This window comes from Eucalyptus grandis, chromosome 2 (genome assembly GCF_016545825.1).
Source record: "Eucalyptus grandis isolate ANBG69807.140 chromosome 2, ASM1654582v1, whole genome shotgun sequence".
Lineage (NCBI taxonomy): Eukaryota > Viridiplantae > Streptophyta > Magnoliopsida > Myrtales > Myrtaceae > Eucalyptus > Eucalyptus grandis.
In genome coordinates this window covers 40,702,344-40,716,544 of record NC_052613.1, presented here as the reverse complement: position 1 = coordinate 40,716,544, position 14,201 = coordinate 40,702,344, and the positions used below count along the sequence as shown (strand labels likewise).

Below are 14,201 nucleotides of genomic sequence, written 5' to 3'. Positions count from 1 at the left end.
AGAAAAGAAGGAAAATGGCTTTTTCTTGAACTTACATATTTCGCGCCATTCATGTTACTATTATGGTTGTGGTCTCAGAAGGGAGATGAGGCTACATAATTTCAACCTTCTTACTTTGGTGCGAAAACAGCAAAAATGGCATACCATTATTTTCGCATTTTCTAAATTTATTTTCAGAGTTTCAGACACTTAAAAGCAGGAGAAATTGCCAAAGGCCTCGAGATAATTTCTTTGAAGGTTGTTTCAGGGAAAACTAGAAGAAAGAAAAAGAAAATGAAACATTTTCCCTACAATCTAGGGAAATTTCCGTAACAGAAAAAAAGATCAAGTCCAGCAAAACATATGGCTCCTCTCCAACAACAACCCATTAGGAGACCACTTGTCTTCATCCATTTCATTAGTGATACGAAAAAACCAAAGAAGAAGATAAATTAGAAGATAAATTAGGAGGTTCATATTAGCAAGGATAACGTAGAGCCAAGGCCCGAATCACTCACTTGCATACTTAACCAAAAAATAGAAAACTTTCATGACCTGAAACTAGAAAACGAAGAACAATAACCAACCCAGGAGAGCATGTCTTATTGATGCAAAATCTATCATTTGTAACATCTCATTCCAAAAATTTTCACAGAAGGCGATGTTTATACAAAGGAAAAACAATGGTGGACATAAATAAGGGAAGTACAACATGTCTCCACAAGTAAGTTTGCAGAGGCCACTTGTTCTTAAGGCTGACAAAGCATCCGTTCTTCAAAATTTCTCCTGTGGCTCCACCTCAGAGATGTCCTATAGATTGTAAAACTAACAATGCAAAAAGGGAAACCTTAGTTTAATGCATATTCCCATGGAGCCTGACACCTTTTCTCATTCATGCCCACAGACACACAAGGCTATGAATCCGACTGGAAACGAAAGTGGAGGAAGATTATACACAATTAGCAAAAACAAATTCCAAGATGAGAGGGAGAGGGAGGCCAAACAGAACAGAAGCAAATGCCAATCCAATAAATCGACAGAATGGCCATGAACTGGGAAAGGCCCCATGAATGATACTTCCCTAGTGGTTGAACGAACTATCTCCCAAGCCACAGCTATTGCTGTGAACTAACTCTCATGCATACCGATGAATGTAGAATTACATTGCCCAAAATGAGCTTTCAACTCCACTTGTTAGATAGAGGTCCTTAAAAGCTTCCAGTTTTCCATTTGGCGCAAGAGAATCCATGCTTATGCCACCCGCAGGATGGTTGACTCCATTTTCAGGATTACTAGAAATCTGGTTGTACAAGGACTTTAGAACTGCAGAACTGCGACTTCCTTCAAAATACGTGGAGTGCGGGAATTATTCAGCACAACGTAATTTCCATCCTGTTGAAGATGTATTTTACAAGTGTCAGAGACACCATCTCAAAAGTCAAATCTAGCTTTATCCAATCATAATATCCCATCTTTGTATTCAGTAAAATGAGTAGGCCAATAAGGAAGTAGGTATAGAAGAATGGTCATCAGTAACGAAATTCACTGACGAGATCCCTCCCTGACTCTCACACCCCAACACACACCCACCCAGCCACCCACTTGCTACCCTATACTGCTGCTACTCCAATTATTCCAACAGATACTCCACATTTTAAGCATAACTTTACCAAAAACAGTTGACGAGATCAAAACTTACTTGATGCAGCATCCATATCAACTACTACTGAGGAGAGTAGCTTGTGAACCGCAATACAATCCTTGAGTTTCCATTCCTTAACTGATCTGAGTGCTCCATTTCTATGCAACATAACGTGGACATGCTCAACAGATTATCAAGGGGATGGCAGCGTAAAACGGTCCAAAACAAATGAAATGAAGATGGTAGACCTTCGTTGCACCAAACAGTACCTTTGCACCAAGTTGTTGCTTGAATCCTCAATTAATTTCACAGCCTTGCCCTTATTGCTGGGTTCCAAAAGATACAGCATTTCTGCAGCAGCTGCCTTGTGCATCAAGGAATCTGCACACACAAAAAAAAAAAAAGACCAAGCACACTTAGAACATGTTATAACACACATAAGAAAATTGTCTGATGTTGAGGATACCTTTATGCTTATCGAGAAAATAACTCATTTGCCTCTAAAAGAGACTTCCCATGCAAATGACTGCAAGATGAACAATTGTATGTGTTAAAAGACTGTCATATTGAAAAAACAAACAAGAAAGATATAGCAAGTCCAAAAGACAGGTTGTAAAGGACCTGATTTCTGGTCGTTCAGCTTCTAATACAGTGCAAATAAGTTTCTCAGAGTCAGTAGCTGGGGCAGCCATGGAACTAACTACGTGGAAAAACTTTAACTGCAGCATAAGAAGCACCCATCAGGAACAACACCAAGCCGTCAAAGTCTCTAGCAACCGGGGAAACAATATAGACCACCACTGAAAAGAATTGAGGAAAAGCAGCAGCAACACAGATCGACATACTATGACTTGCATCAAAATTTACAGACACCCAAAAGATGCGACAAATATATCAACAGCTCAACCCAAGGAGTTAAGAGGACATATGAGAATGATAAAATATCTCGAGTGCAAACTAGAGAGAAACTAACCAGGCACCTATGTGTGTCACGGCTTTCTGCGTCCAACCGGAGCAGCTGCTTCACTGCCGGGGTTTATGAAAAGAGCAGCATATAAAGATGCATATATTAAAATGGAGTTAAGTAGAAAATTAAATTGCAAGCAGCACATATATAGGAAAAAGAAACAGAACATTTATCAGCTTGTCATTAAGTTACTCCGAACAATATGTTTCAAGAAGTTTCAAGAGTAAGAAAGTCACTGGACAAAAGAAAAAGAAGAAGCAAAGTAACCCCAGCAAAATTACCTGAAAAGCAAGCAAAGTTTTCCACTTTCTCATATTTACTTCAAATGAAAGAATGTGTGTTTCCAAAGAATCAGGTGAGCTCCTTTGAAGCCGCTTCAATTACTTTGTTGCCTCTGATAGTGGATCCTCGACCTACTACCACATATACATAATGGAATCCAGGTCACAGCAGCAACTATTGATAAAAAGGCAGTTACATAATATATGAAGCCAAAAAGAAGATTGCGCAGGAATATTGCATACACTAATTTATCAGGAAGAAGCTGCTCATTGGTACATATCATGCTCTCTCTAGAAACGATAAAGCACATTTTTTGGCGAAAGGAATGTAATCACCAATTCCAATATTAGTATTTTCATGTGCTATTCAAATCAAAATGGGCAGGCATTCGCGTATATGACAGAATGCCTATCCCCCCTCCTTTACGAGACACTTTTTTTCGACTCATAGCCTAACTATTTCCCATTTCATAGATGGATATCTAGGGACTCTAAATAAAATTGACTGTACACAATTGTAATTTGTACCAGACATATTTTACTTGAGTAATTATGAAAATTGAATCGACAAGAAGATACCGGTAAGTCCGGCTAACTTGGTGCTATAATTTGACCCACGGTGACAACTAACTCCACCGAAATCCATAGTCCAGAATTCAATGGACTTGTTCGATGCTGGTGGTAATCATCACTCCTTCTTCTCATGCTAGAGGAATTCACGGAGTTCAATCTGTTTGATGAATTTACAGTTGTTTGATCCACAAGGGCTAGCATGATAGGCGAAAGTCCATCCTCATCCTCTCGTCAAGTCTACCTGCGTTGCTTTGATCACCATGAGATGCTTTGTCAATGAGGCGTCCCCATTTCTCTACATCATTATGTCCGATGACCACTACTACTCTCCACTTGTTCCATTAGCAAAGGATACCGATCTATTCGACTATCTCTATGTCGTTCGGGAGCTCCAACATCCATCTAAGTTGACCTGAAAAGACAAACCTATATGGCAGAGTGTCCAACATTGTAAGTTAAAAGTCACGAGCTTCCTGTCTTATTGAACTTGCTCCAATGAATAATAGCTCCAGAAACATATGAAAATTTGATCATCTTTCAACAGAACTCCTGACACTTGGCATTTAGCAAATGTCAACAAATAAACCGAGCTTCTCCTCTAAGAATCCTCTAGAATAGGAGCAATAGATATCATTATTATCATTACCACGAGCTCATTAAACTCAGGAAACAGCAATTAAAGAAGAACAGCGAAATTGCAGACCACGTCAAGTGTGCTCTCAATTTGCGCCTTCATGAACCCGGCCGGCGCGAGTTCCAACCTCCTCAACCAGGAGTGCCCGACCATGCGGCCTTGTCAGGCGGAGTTCGCGATCACGCCCTTCCCCAAGCTCCTCCATCGCCTTGAACGCGGCTCGGAACCGAGGCTCTATCTCCTCCACGAACTCGTCCGTGGACCCGATTCGGCTCACGTCCAAGGAAAAGCCCTAGCCGGTCTTTGGTGTAGCCAATCCACATACCTCGTCCACGGCGGGAATCCTCCCTAGCCCTCTAGCCCGCACCTCCTTCTTCGCTGTCGCCGGCCCTACCTAGGTCCACCGAGATCCCCCTCGCGACCGATCGGGCGGCGGACAGGGGACAACACCCGATCGACCGATGGCAGGAGCCGGCGCCGCTCGGGAACGAGACCGAGGCCGCCTCCCTCTGAGGCCGACGGCTTCGCGGCGGAGGCGGGCGGCGTCTTTGGCCCGAGGGAGGGGGAGGACGAGCAGAGTGAGAGACGGAGGACGCCATCGGCGCGGCTCTGGAGTCGAGTTGATGACGAGTTCGTCGGAGGAGGCAATCGGACGGAGGCCAGGAGTTGCCAAGAGACCACGCGGGCACAAACCTCGATCTCCGCGTTGGAAATGGGTCGAGGCGAAGGTTTGAGAAACCACTGCGACCGGCGGGGCTCTTGGAGGAGGCGACGCGACGAGGTAGATGACCGGCGAGGCTTTTTTGGAGAGGTGGAGGCGGAGGTGGAGGTGGTGGGATGCGCTGAAAAGGAAACAGAGGAAGTAAGTGCAGCTCATTCCGTCTGCTTTTCCACGAAAGAGAGACAAAACCTAAAAAATTCAAGCGAGGAGAGTGAAAATTTAAGCGGGAACGTTGCACATTTATTACCCATCCTTTCTTCTGCCAGCCAAGCCGAGCCAGCAGCCGAGTTATTTGGGAGAGAAGAGAGAGAAAGAAGCGCCGAGTCAAGATCGAGGAGAGGAAGATGGCGCCTGACCTTATGGGTCCCACAAAGATATGTGTCGCGCTCCCACCGCCTTCTTGTTTGCCAGGCTGGAGCATAAGACGTACCTAATATTTTCTTGCTCTGGCCTGCACGCTAGCCCTGCGCTCTCTCTCCTCCGCAGAGTCTGCACGCATTTATTGTATTCTCTTTCCTCTTACTCGTTCTTTCCTTCTGAGAAAACGAAAGCCATTCGAAGCTTTTAAATTTTAAATCTCTGGTTTCGCTCTCGTTTGCTACTCCGTCGGCGCTTGTTGTTGCTGCTGCTCCGGCATTGCGTTTGTCAAGCGGCCGTTCCTGCCGTCGCCCGGTGCTCTCGCTCGCTCGCTGCTCCTGTCGCTTCCTCTGTCTCTGCTTCGGCGCTCGCTCTTTGCTCCGTTGCTCGCTCTGTCTCTGCTCCGGCGCCGCTTTCCTTCTTGCATTAATCTGCTAGGGCAGCCGAGATTTGAAATTTCCCATTTCTGCAACCGCCTGCAGAGCAACGTCGACGACCTCCAGCAATCCATCGATCGCCGTCCCATCCCTCTCGGTCCCCTTTCTCTCTTTCTCTCCCTCCCTCCCTCCCTCCCTCCCTCCCTCTCTATCTCCCCCACTTCTTCTGATTCTCGTAGCTCTTAAAGCTGTGAATCGCATCACTGAGTTAAATCTCTTCTCATTTCACTTTCTATTGCTAGTTACTTTGCGTTTCCTTTGGATATTGAGCCGAGAAAATTTGCAAGGGGTGATTTTTATTTCGGGTTGTGCGTTTTCCTTCTTCTCAGCCGATTGATTTTTTGGTGTTTTCATCGCAGATTCAGCTTCTTCGACCTTCATTCAGTGCCTGAACCGACGCGTGTTGACTGCGAGCGGCAATCTCAATTTGCTCGACTCCATGTCATTTTGGGACCGTGTCGTTTGAGGAGCTGTTAGGTCACTGCAACGAGGTTTCCAAGAAAACCAGAGTGACCTCGCCCAGCTCGAGGAACGTCTTAAGAGCTTTGGCTACGTCCCCGGTATTTTGGCTCGACCATTTATCTGCCTGTGTATTTGATTGCGAATAATTGCATGGAACTAGTTTACTTGCTGTTGATTTGTACATCAATATGCTGGATTGATAGGTCAAGAATGCTGGGGCAATGGTGGTAAAAGAACAATGAAATTAAGTAGGAGTTGAAAGGAATGAAAACGTGCAAGTCAGTTATGTGCAGACCTTGACGTCCTGGTTTTGTTTCATAGATGTTGATGATGTTGAAGAAGATATAGTTGATGACTTATCGAGCCCTCTCGAACTTTATCCTAATTTCCACTATCAAATGATGGATTTGACCAGCCATCTTCATGTTCAGGGCGACTTACTGCAGTCAGTGGTTTCTATGATGAAGAGTTTTGAAGTTCATTCTTTGTCAACCCCTCTCGAGTTGTTAGTCTCTGCAACAAGGTTTTCAAGAAGCGAGAGTCCTGGTTGGTGATTCCAGTGCTTTTTGTGGAAGGGCCTGTTCTTCTCTGTTATTGTTATATTTTAGCTGATCGTTATGACTTATGCCTTCTTGTTCTTCCTCAGGCAAAAGCTTGCAGTGCTCATCCGGCAGCATTCAACCATCAGAACTCCTCTCCTTTGCAAAATCTCAGGTAATACATTCCTTCTGACGGTGTCCTAGTCACTAATACAATCAGTTAGTCAAGGAAAACGTGACAATTCAATGTTTGTGCTCGGAAAATCTCGATTTCTTTCCTTTGCTTCAAGATACAGTGGAATAATGTTTTTGCCATGAATAACGAACATATGCAGGTGGACTATATCCTGGGAGACAACCCCAGAGCCACGAGCTACATGGTTGGGTACAGGAACAACTACCCAAGGCAGGTCCATCACTGGGCGACTTCCATCGTGTCCATCAAGGAGGATTCATCCTTCATCAGCTGCTGAGGCAGTTACGCCGCCTGGTTTAGCCGGAAAGCAAGTGAACCCAATCTCCTCACTAGTGCTATCATCAGTGGCCCCGATACATATGATAACTTTGCTGATCAAAGAGACAATTACAAGCAAATGGAACCTGCTACTTACAACAACGCTCCACTCCTTGGCATATTAGCCTGGTTGAGTGGTGGTCACGGCGGTTACAGTCAACTCCTTCTAGGTATTTGATCTTTGAAATGTGTTGTTATTCCAGACAAAAGCAATGTCTTGACATATTTCGGCATCTGATGGATGAATTTCTATTCAATGCAGTGGTTCCTGTGCCAAAAGCAGCCATGGCCAAGCCAAGTCTAGCTCCTGGTACAATTTCCTCTGCCTTCCCTTTTTTCTTTGATTAATTCTGTGATTCCATTACCTCACTCATCTGCTTTTGCCTTTTTGATTGCAGTAACTGCTTCCAACAAGCTGTCCATCGAGCAGAAGCTAATGGCTTCATGGACTGCCAACAGGAGAACTTACCACAGATGCTAGACAGTGGTGACCAACAAATCGGACAAGATGCTGAAATATGTCAACCTGTCGATCTCCAAGCTCTACGGTCCTCTGTGGGGACTAACCAAGTCCAGCGACTTGGACGTGTTCCCTTCCTGGATCTAATCCTTACCTTCAGGGAAGAGCCTCGGGTTTGTGTACATCCATACTTTGCCTCTAGCGGACATCTCCATTCTCAAGCTACACTTTGGCATACTCCAGCTTCATATGTAATTGCACAGTTTTTCTGGGTTTTAGGGATGTAAAGGATTGTGCAGCAATACCTATTGGATACGGCCTTCGAAAGTTCTCGCTTTCTTTCTTTTCAAAATTTTTTGTCTTCGCTTCATGATGTCAGAACCTGCTTCCAAGCTGAATAAGGGTGAAGATCAGAGGACAAAAGGAGTGAAGAGACATTATAAAACGAGTGCAATCTCTTTCCCCTCAACTTCGCTGGTTAAAAGAGAGAGTCTGAGATGTGCCGCAGCAAAGATGGTTTGCTGAGAAGTGAGAAAAGAAAGGGCTTCCTTAGAGTTCGTGGGGTCCCTTTTGTTTCTTGAGTTTTTTCCTTCTTGCTTTGCAACAATTTCTGTGTTTGTTAGGATATAGCCTTCTACAAAACAGTTGTATCTATTCAGCTTTTGAAGAATTTAAGGTATAAAAGTTTACTTTTGCTCATTTGGAGAGAGCTCTTCCCATGTTGACTTTGTTCATGACTTTCGTGCACTCTCTACTTTTTTTTTTTTTTTTTCATTACGCACGCAGAGGATCTGTATATCGGATAGTAAGGCCAGCTCTACACAATCTATTTTCATTATCTTTTGTAGTTGGGAACCACTCGTACCTCAACCTCAACATTCTCAAGTTCACCAATTGAACAAGTCTAGCATATCGTCGTGAAGCAGTAAGCTCAAGTGGACTCCACCTAATGGATGAATACAAAGTATCTATCACAAGTAGAGATTAATACAATGTTGATGTTGTAATTGTCAATCTTGGGAAAAAAAAGTTCATCATTTGAGGCATAAACAATAAACACCACGAAGCAATGACATGGAGGATCTGGCATTTTAATACCAATTAGAAGTCCGTACAATAGATTATACAAGATGAACATTGATTAGCCCAACACTGGCCATAAAGAAACATTCTCAGTTGCACAATACCTATTTACATTTTATTAGTTTGGTTTTCTTCAACTCGACCATAATCACATTGATATTGTCTTGGCTATCTCGAGCCATGGCCAGTTTGGCTAGCACTGCAGCCACCTCGACGGCATTACTTCCTCTCAGCTCCTCAGGGAACCTCCTCTTTATATATCTGTACAGGCACCTCCTCACAACTTGGCAGGCAGCCTCATTAGAGAGCGCATCCCATAACCCATCGCTTGCTATCACGAGGAAGTTGTCCAACTCTGTTCTCTTGCTTTAAACAATAATCTCCTGCAGCAAGTAAATGCTGCTATCGGATGTAGACACCACACAATGGCACACGTACAAGAGAAAAAGCCAGTTTCCAGCTAAAACTTCTGCATGAGAGGTGTTGGTTATTGATCCCTGTTTGTAATTTGCCCTCAACATTGTCTCCAATACATGTCGAAAGGCTGAAGTTACCAATTCTAAGGTGCACTCAAACAACTTGTTAACAAACTAGAATCTCAGTGATTTAATATGTTCCCTTCAAGCACAGAGGTTTAGCACCACAATAGTACTAATGTGAACCACAAATTCGACTTACTCAGCACTTGCTGTAGTAACCAATGCAATTGGAAACCAACATTCCATGCATAAAAGAATTGAATAAAGTCCATCATTAGTGCCATTTGATTGATAAAGTTCCACATACCCATTGACCTCAATGTAGCAAGCACGCCTAGGACACAGGATCCATTCCAATCTATGACCCTTCCTCTAGCTGCTTCCACTCTCCTTCTTAGCAAGCCTGTTAGGTTATTCAGGGGAGTCAATAAGCCATTTTAATCAAAAGCCAAGAGATTTAACTCAAGATATGATGCATGACAGGACATAACTGTTTTCACCTTAGCTCAAGTAATTTAGTCTGCTACTGATCTAGCATTGGCAACTAATCGAGTATCTATTGTGACAAATGCTATAAAGATGTTGCTCAGGAAAATCTTGCCACCTTTCAAACTGTACCATTTCAATATGAAGATGACTTTACTCGCTCTCACTGGCTGAAGACCTTGTTATTGTCTCAATATCAGAAAATAGACATGTCATTGAAGAAGAGATGGTATAAAAGTATTGGCAAGAGCTTTTTGCGTTCATTTATCAACCTGGTAACATGCCATATTGCGACGGGGTGCCGCTAACTATCACCCGTTTGTGGTGACTTGAAGTGATTTCAGCAGTGTTCAATCAAAGAATTGCAAACTGAACAAAGCATGGCTGACCACAAAAGATCACAGGGACGGATTTTAGTTCACTGATAAAACGAACAGGGCAAGATGTGCTTCAGCCTGTCTACATAACCATGAACAAAAAACAAAGAATGGCAGTGTAGTAAGTTCCCCTAATCATAGGATGTCAACCTTGCAAAGCATGACCCCAAAGTCAACCTAATCTTAATCAGGCATTCTAGGAATATCTTGCACATGCTTTCATATAAAACCAACACCATAAGATAAATTAAGCACCTTTGAAAGAACACCAAGTGAACTTTTGGAAGTATAACCCAGAAATGACACGAAGTAGACAAAAAGGATAAGACTTGTAGATCAGATTAGTCTTGTCACTTCAAGATTTCTGGCAAAATGTTCGAATAAATGAAGTGTCTTCGGGGGGGTGGGTAGGGGTGGAAGAACAAGAACAGATCCCCTGAGCTACACAGCTTCAATGGAAACAAACAAACACGAAGCGAGAGCTCACCTTGTGTTCAACAGACAAGGGCACGCTCCTCCTTCCCCACCACCGCTGTCGACCCTGCCGTCCTTATCGACGCGTCCACCCCCTTCCCTCCAACCTCCTCGTTTCATCTTTCTGAATGACGCCTCCATCACCTTCCTCCACTCGCTCTGTCCATCTCCGTTGCTGCACATCCCGGCTCTCCCCTCTATCTCCTTCACCAGTAGCTCTTGCAGCCGATCGCGGCAAGCACTCGCCAAATCAACTCATTGTTATGAGCCACGAATGTAGTGTGAATGCTAGTATGAACACCTAAAGGGGGCGAATAGGTGTTTAAACTAAACCTTGGCTTGTGTTATGTAACAAAAGCCCCAATCATATATGCGGAATAAAATAAATTTCAACTAAATGAAAGTTCTTGTCTTCAATATCCAATTATCAATCAATTGGATTGAGTCAATCAAATCAATCTTGATGTAGAATCCAAACCAGATCACTAGCCGTTATATGATTGGGGCTTGTGTTACGTTCTGTCGAATCTGGATGTAAAGTCTGAGTGCAATAGATTTTACAATCTAAGTTTGAACATATTCTGCTTCTTAACATTTTTAGCTTTAAGGTCTTAACACAGTCTGAATAAGTTTAGCTTCAGCATAGAGTCTGAAATTTGTCAGAGTGGGCAGACTTCTGATGTAGAACAGATTTTGACACTAAAGTCTAGCAGTCTTTAGACTTTGACACAGAAGTCTGGAAATCTTGCATAATATACTTTGGATATGTGTTACATTCAGTCTTCTGGCCGTCTTTAAACTTTGACAATATCTTTTACATGCTCTATCATCTACATGATCTATTACTTAACCATTAAACACGTTAGTAGCATTTGATTTATTTTGTCATCTTCAAAACATCATAAGGGATTTCCCTAACAATCTCCCCATTTTTTTATGATGACAAAACAATCTCTGAATATGCAGATGTGTAATCATGCTTTTAAAGATAATAATAAATCAAGGCAATCTCAAAGAATAATGTAATTCAAGATAGCAAATAGATTGAGCATATAATTATATATGTAAAGATAATCGCAGCTCAACAAATATCAACACATATGGATATTTATATTCTCTCCCCCTTTTTGTCATAATCAAAAAGTGATAACAATAGAAATAGTATCACGTAGAGAATATAAAATGATAATAAATATGTCTTGCATGAAACACAATTTTCAAAAAATCATCTTTTATAAAGTAAGTCGAACATTAAAGATATGCAATATAGCTCACTTTGATCATATATATCCGCAAATATCCAATAAAAATCATAGCTGCATTATAAAATTCACTTATCCTTTTTGTTATAATAAAATAATAATATCAATAAGAGATTTGTTAATGACAAAAGGTAATAAAAGATGCACTAACCGGATTTTGTAGAACTTAAATTCTGACGCATTTACCTTTTCCTTCTTTCCATAACAAGATCACGATCAATCTAAAAGATTTTTCCATAATTAATCAAAGCTCCCCCTCAATTTGTTACTATTTTAAGATGATCACGATTCTTTCCTTTCTTTTAGATTCACGTTCTCCCCTTATGATCATGACAATTTTGCGAATAGAAATAATTGTTTGTGCAAGTTGAACAGAATATTTTTTTAGTATTTCCTTTGTAGCGACAACATCCGTAACGATCACTTGCATTTTGAAATTCGAGGCAAAAATTTATTTTCTTTAACCAAGCTCATCTCGAATTCAACCTGCATAAACTTAACAAACTTTTTCCACAAATAAGCTATAATAATATCCACGTAATATATAATGCCCTTTCTTCAAATAAATAAATTGAATAGCATATGTAAAATTAAAATTCAGAACTACTCAACCTTCCGTATGACACATAAGGGATTTCCTTAACAATTTGCAAAAACTTTGCACAAGGAAGGAAATTTTTGAACCTCCAAAAGATTGTATAGAATCTTCATAATTTTTAGATCGAGCTTTCCAAAATCCATATGAAAGATTCTATTGCCACCTGCAAAATCTTATGTAATAGATAATCATCTTTGCAAAAATGTCACGTAATATCTTCCTTTGATTTGCGGATCAAACTTGCTAGATATAATATATCTTCTAAGAATATAGCAAGAATATCCATAAATATGCAATAATATCTTTCAAGATCAAAAAGATTTCCTTAATCATAAATATCAAAATATTATTGATGCACATTGCAAAAATAAAGCGGATATATCTATCATGTGCCAAATCAAATAAAAACTTGCAATGCCTTATATTTATGACAAAAGATATAAACAATCATCCAAAATTATGATAAATGCATGTAGAAATTTATAAGGCCGAATGATTAAAATTTTTCTCTTACCCAAGGTATATATTTGCAACATACCATTGATTAAAAAAATTATTACCAACTATCGCAGGAGATATTTTCTGATTGCACCAAAATTCGCAAAGATTCGCAATCATCCTTCCCTTAAGGAATTTCTTGCAATCAACTCATTTCCCTTTTTGGTATCCATCAATTTGGATCCTTCCATTTCGTTAAGAGCAAAATATAAAATCTCCATAATCAAATATTCTTTCTTAATTCATCGTAACAAAGTATTCAAAGAAAGAATATTATGCACAATGATATCTTGAAAAATAAATTCTCACTTCGTCATAGTACGATAAAAACAGAGAAAATAAAATCATTGAGTATTTAAGAATATCTTGCATAATAAATTAATATTACATAAAACAGACTTTACTTGGCAAAATTTGATAAAATCTGAGAGTATAAAATCAAACCAAATAAATTCATTTGTCTCTAAGCGAATATAACAAATAATCACACATATCAAGCCAAATCTCGAATCACAAAAACAAATCACGCGATTCTTTCTTCAATAAATATGATCATTATAAAATCCGAATCAACCAAGGATATATCAAATATCAATCATAATGAGAATTTTTGAATTATGTACTCAAATCAAATATACCTTCCTTACCGAATTCTCTTTCTTCTTTTCCTTTATTTCCTGCAAAAATAACTCATCTTTTCTTTGGTACCCATTTTTTCTTGGATCCATGAGAATTAGTAGAGTATGCTGCTTTTATCCAATCTTTCTTAATAGGTCTCTAGATTTTAGGATATTATTTCTCAAAGTGTTCCAAATCTCCACAATTTGAACATTTGAGAGCTTTTCGATCAACAGATTTTGTGAAGATTCTTTGAAAATGCTTCTTGTACGCAAGTCTAGAAAGTCTTTGTTTAAGTCTCTCATTGACTTTAGGAAAATCAATTAGAAAATCACTTTTCTTATTGAAACCAAGTCTTGACTTATTATAGTAAGGTACTTGTAAGGAAAGAATATGCTCTAATGTTTTGATCCATTTGAAAATTTTGTTGAAATATTGGAAAATTCTTTCTTTAAAGAATCATTTTCTTTAACAAGTAAATCTCGACTTTCTTTTGTTTGTAGAAAATCTTTTTGCAAAATTTCAGAATTTTCTTTTTGAGAAAGATCATATTGCCTAAGCTAAGAATTCTCCTTTTTAAGTTTAGATATCATTTTAAGAGAAGATTTGAGATTTAAGCCTAGCTCATTTATATACTTAAGAACTTTGATAGGAATTTTTGAATTGCTTACCTCAATTTCCTCATCGGATTCTGAGTCTGTGTTTAAGTCAGACTCTGATTCTGAGTCTATGTCTGAGTTAGACTCAGATTCTGAATGTG

General features: G+C 40.2%; 3 protein-coding genes across 3 annotated transcripts; 2 read left to right on the top strand and 1 right to left on the bottom strand.

Moving 5' to 3' along the window:
• Positions 1–1,048: 1,048 nt before the first annotated feature.
• Positions 1,049–3,020, bottom strand: LOC120290231 (N-terminal acetyltransferase A complex auxiliary subunit NAA15-like). Its single transcript, XM_039306039.1, has 7 exons — positions 2,870–3,020; positions 2,595–2,647; positions 2,243–2,340; positions 2,088–2,147; positions 1,891–2,002; positions 1,679–1,779; positions 1,049–1,371 (listed from the first exon to the last, which is right to left on the bottom strand). Exons 4-7 carry the CDS (start codon positions 2,113–2,115, stop codon positions 1,346–1,348), a joined length of 267 nt encoding a protein of 88 aa, XP_039161973.1. The 5' UTR covers positions 2,116–2,147; positions 2,243–2,340; positions 2,595–2,647; positions 2,870–3,020; the 3' UTR covers positions 1,049–1,345.
• A 2,310-nt stretch (positions 3,021–5,330) lies between these two features.
• LOC120285931 (endoglucanase 6-like) lies at positions 5,331–7,175 on the top strand. Its single transcript, XM_039306038.1, has 5 exons — positions 5,331–5,688; positions 5,951–6,151; positions 6,375–6,599; positions 6,700–6,767; positions 6,928–7,175. Exons 3-5 carry the CDS (start codon positions 6,452–6,454, stop codon positions 7,063–7,065), a joined length of 354 nt encoding a protein of 117 aa, XP_039161972.1. The 5' UTR covers positions 5,331–5,688; positions 5,951–6,151; positions 6,375–6,451; the 3' UTR covers positions 7,066–7,175.
• Positions 7,175–8,265, top strand: LOC104432822. The gene is made up of 4 exons (XM_039306040.1): positions 7,175–7,276; positions 7,369–7,416; positions 7,505–7,739; positions 7,846–8,265. The coding sequence occupies exons 3-4, from the start codon at positions 7,551–7,553 to the stop codon at positions 8,089–8,091; spliced, it is 435 nt and encodes a 144-aa protein (XP_039161974.1). The 5' UTR covers positions 7,175–7,276; positions 7,369–7,416; positions 7,505–7,550; the 3' UTR covers positions 8,092–8,265.
• The last annotated feature ends 5,936 nt before the right edge of the window (positions 8,266–14,201 follow it).

Excerpts from the sequence above, each read along its gene's own strand:
- LOC120290231 (XM_039306039.1), bottom strand. The coding sequence starts at position 2,115 with ATGAGTTATTTTCTCGATAAGCATAAAG. Across the intron at positions 2,003-2,087 it reads TTTTCTCGATAAGCATAAAG|ATTCCTTGATGCACAAGGCA; the intron begins GTATCCTCAACA and ends TTGTGTGTGCAG. Across the intron at positions 1,372-1,678 it reads TGATATGGATGCTGCATCAA|GATGGAAATTACGTTGTGCT; the intron begins GTAAGTTTTGAT and ends CATCTTCAACAG.
- LOC104432822 (XM_039306040.1), top strand. The coding sequence starts at position 7,551 with ATGGACTGCCAACAGGAGAACTTACCACAGATGCTAGACAGTGGTGAC. Across the intron at positions 7,740-7,845 it reads CCTTCAGGGAAGAGCCTCGG|GGATGTAAAGGATTGTGCAG; the intron begins GTTTGTGTACAT and ends TCTGGGTTTTAG.
- LOC120285931 (XM_039306038.1), top strand. The coding sequence starts at position 6,452 with ATGATGGATTTGACCAGCCATCTTCATGTTCAGGGCGACTTACTGCAG. Across the intron at positions 6,600-6,699 it reads TTCAAGAAGCGAGAGTCCTG|GCAAAAGCTTGCAGTGCTCA; the intron begins GTTGGTGATTCC and ends GTTCTTCCTCAG. Across the intron at positions 6,768-6,927 it reads TCTCCTTTGCAAAATCTCAG|GTGGACTATATCCTGGGAGA; the intron begins GTAATACATTCC and ends GAACATATGCAG.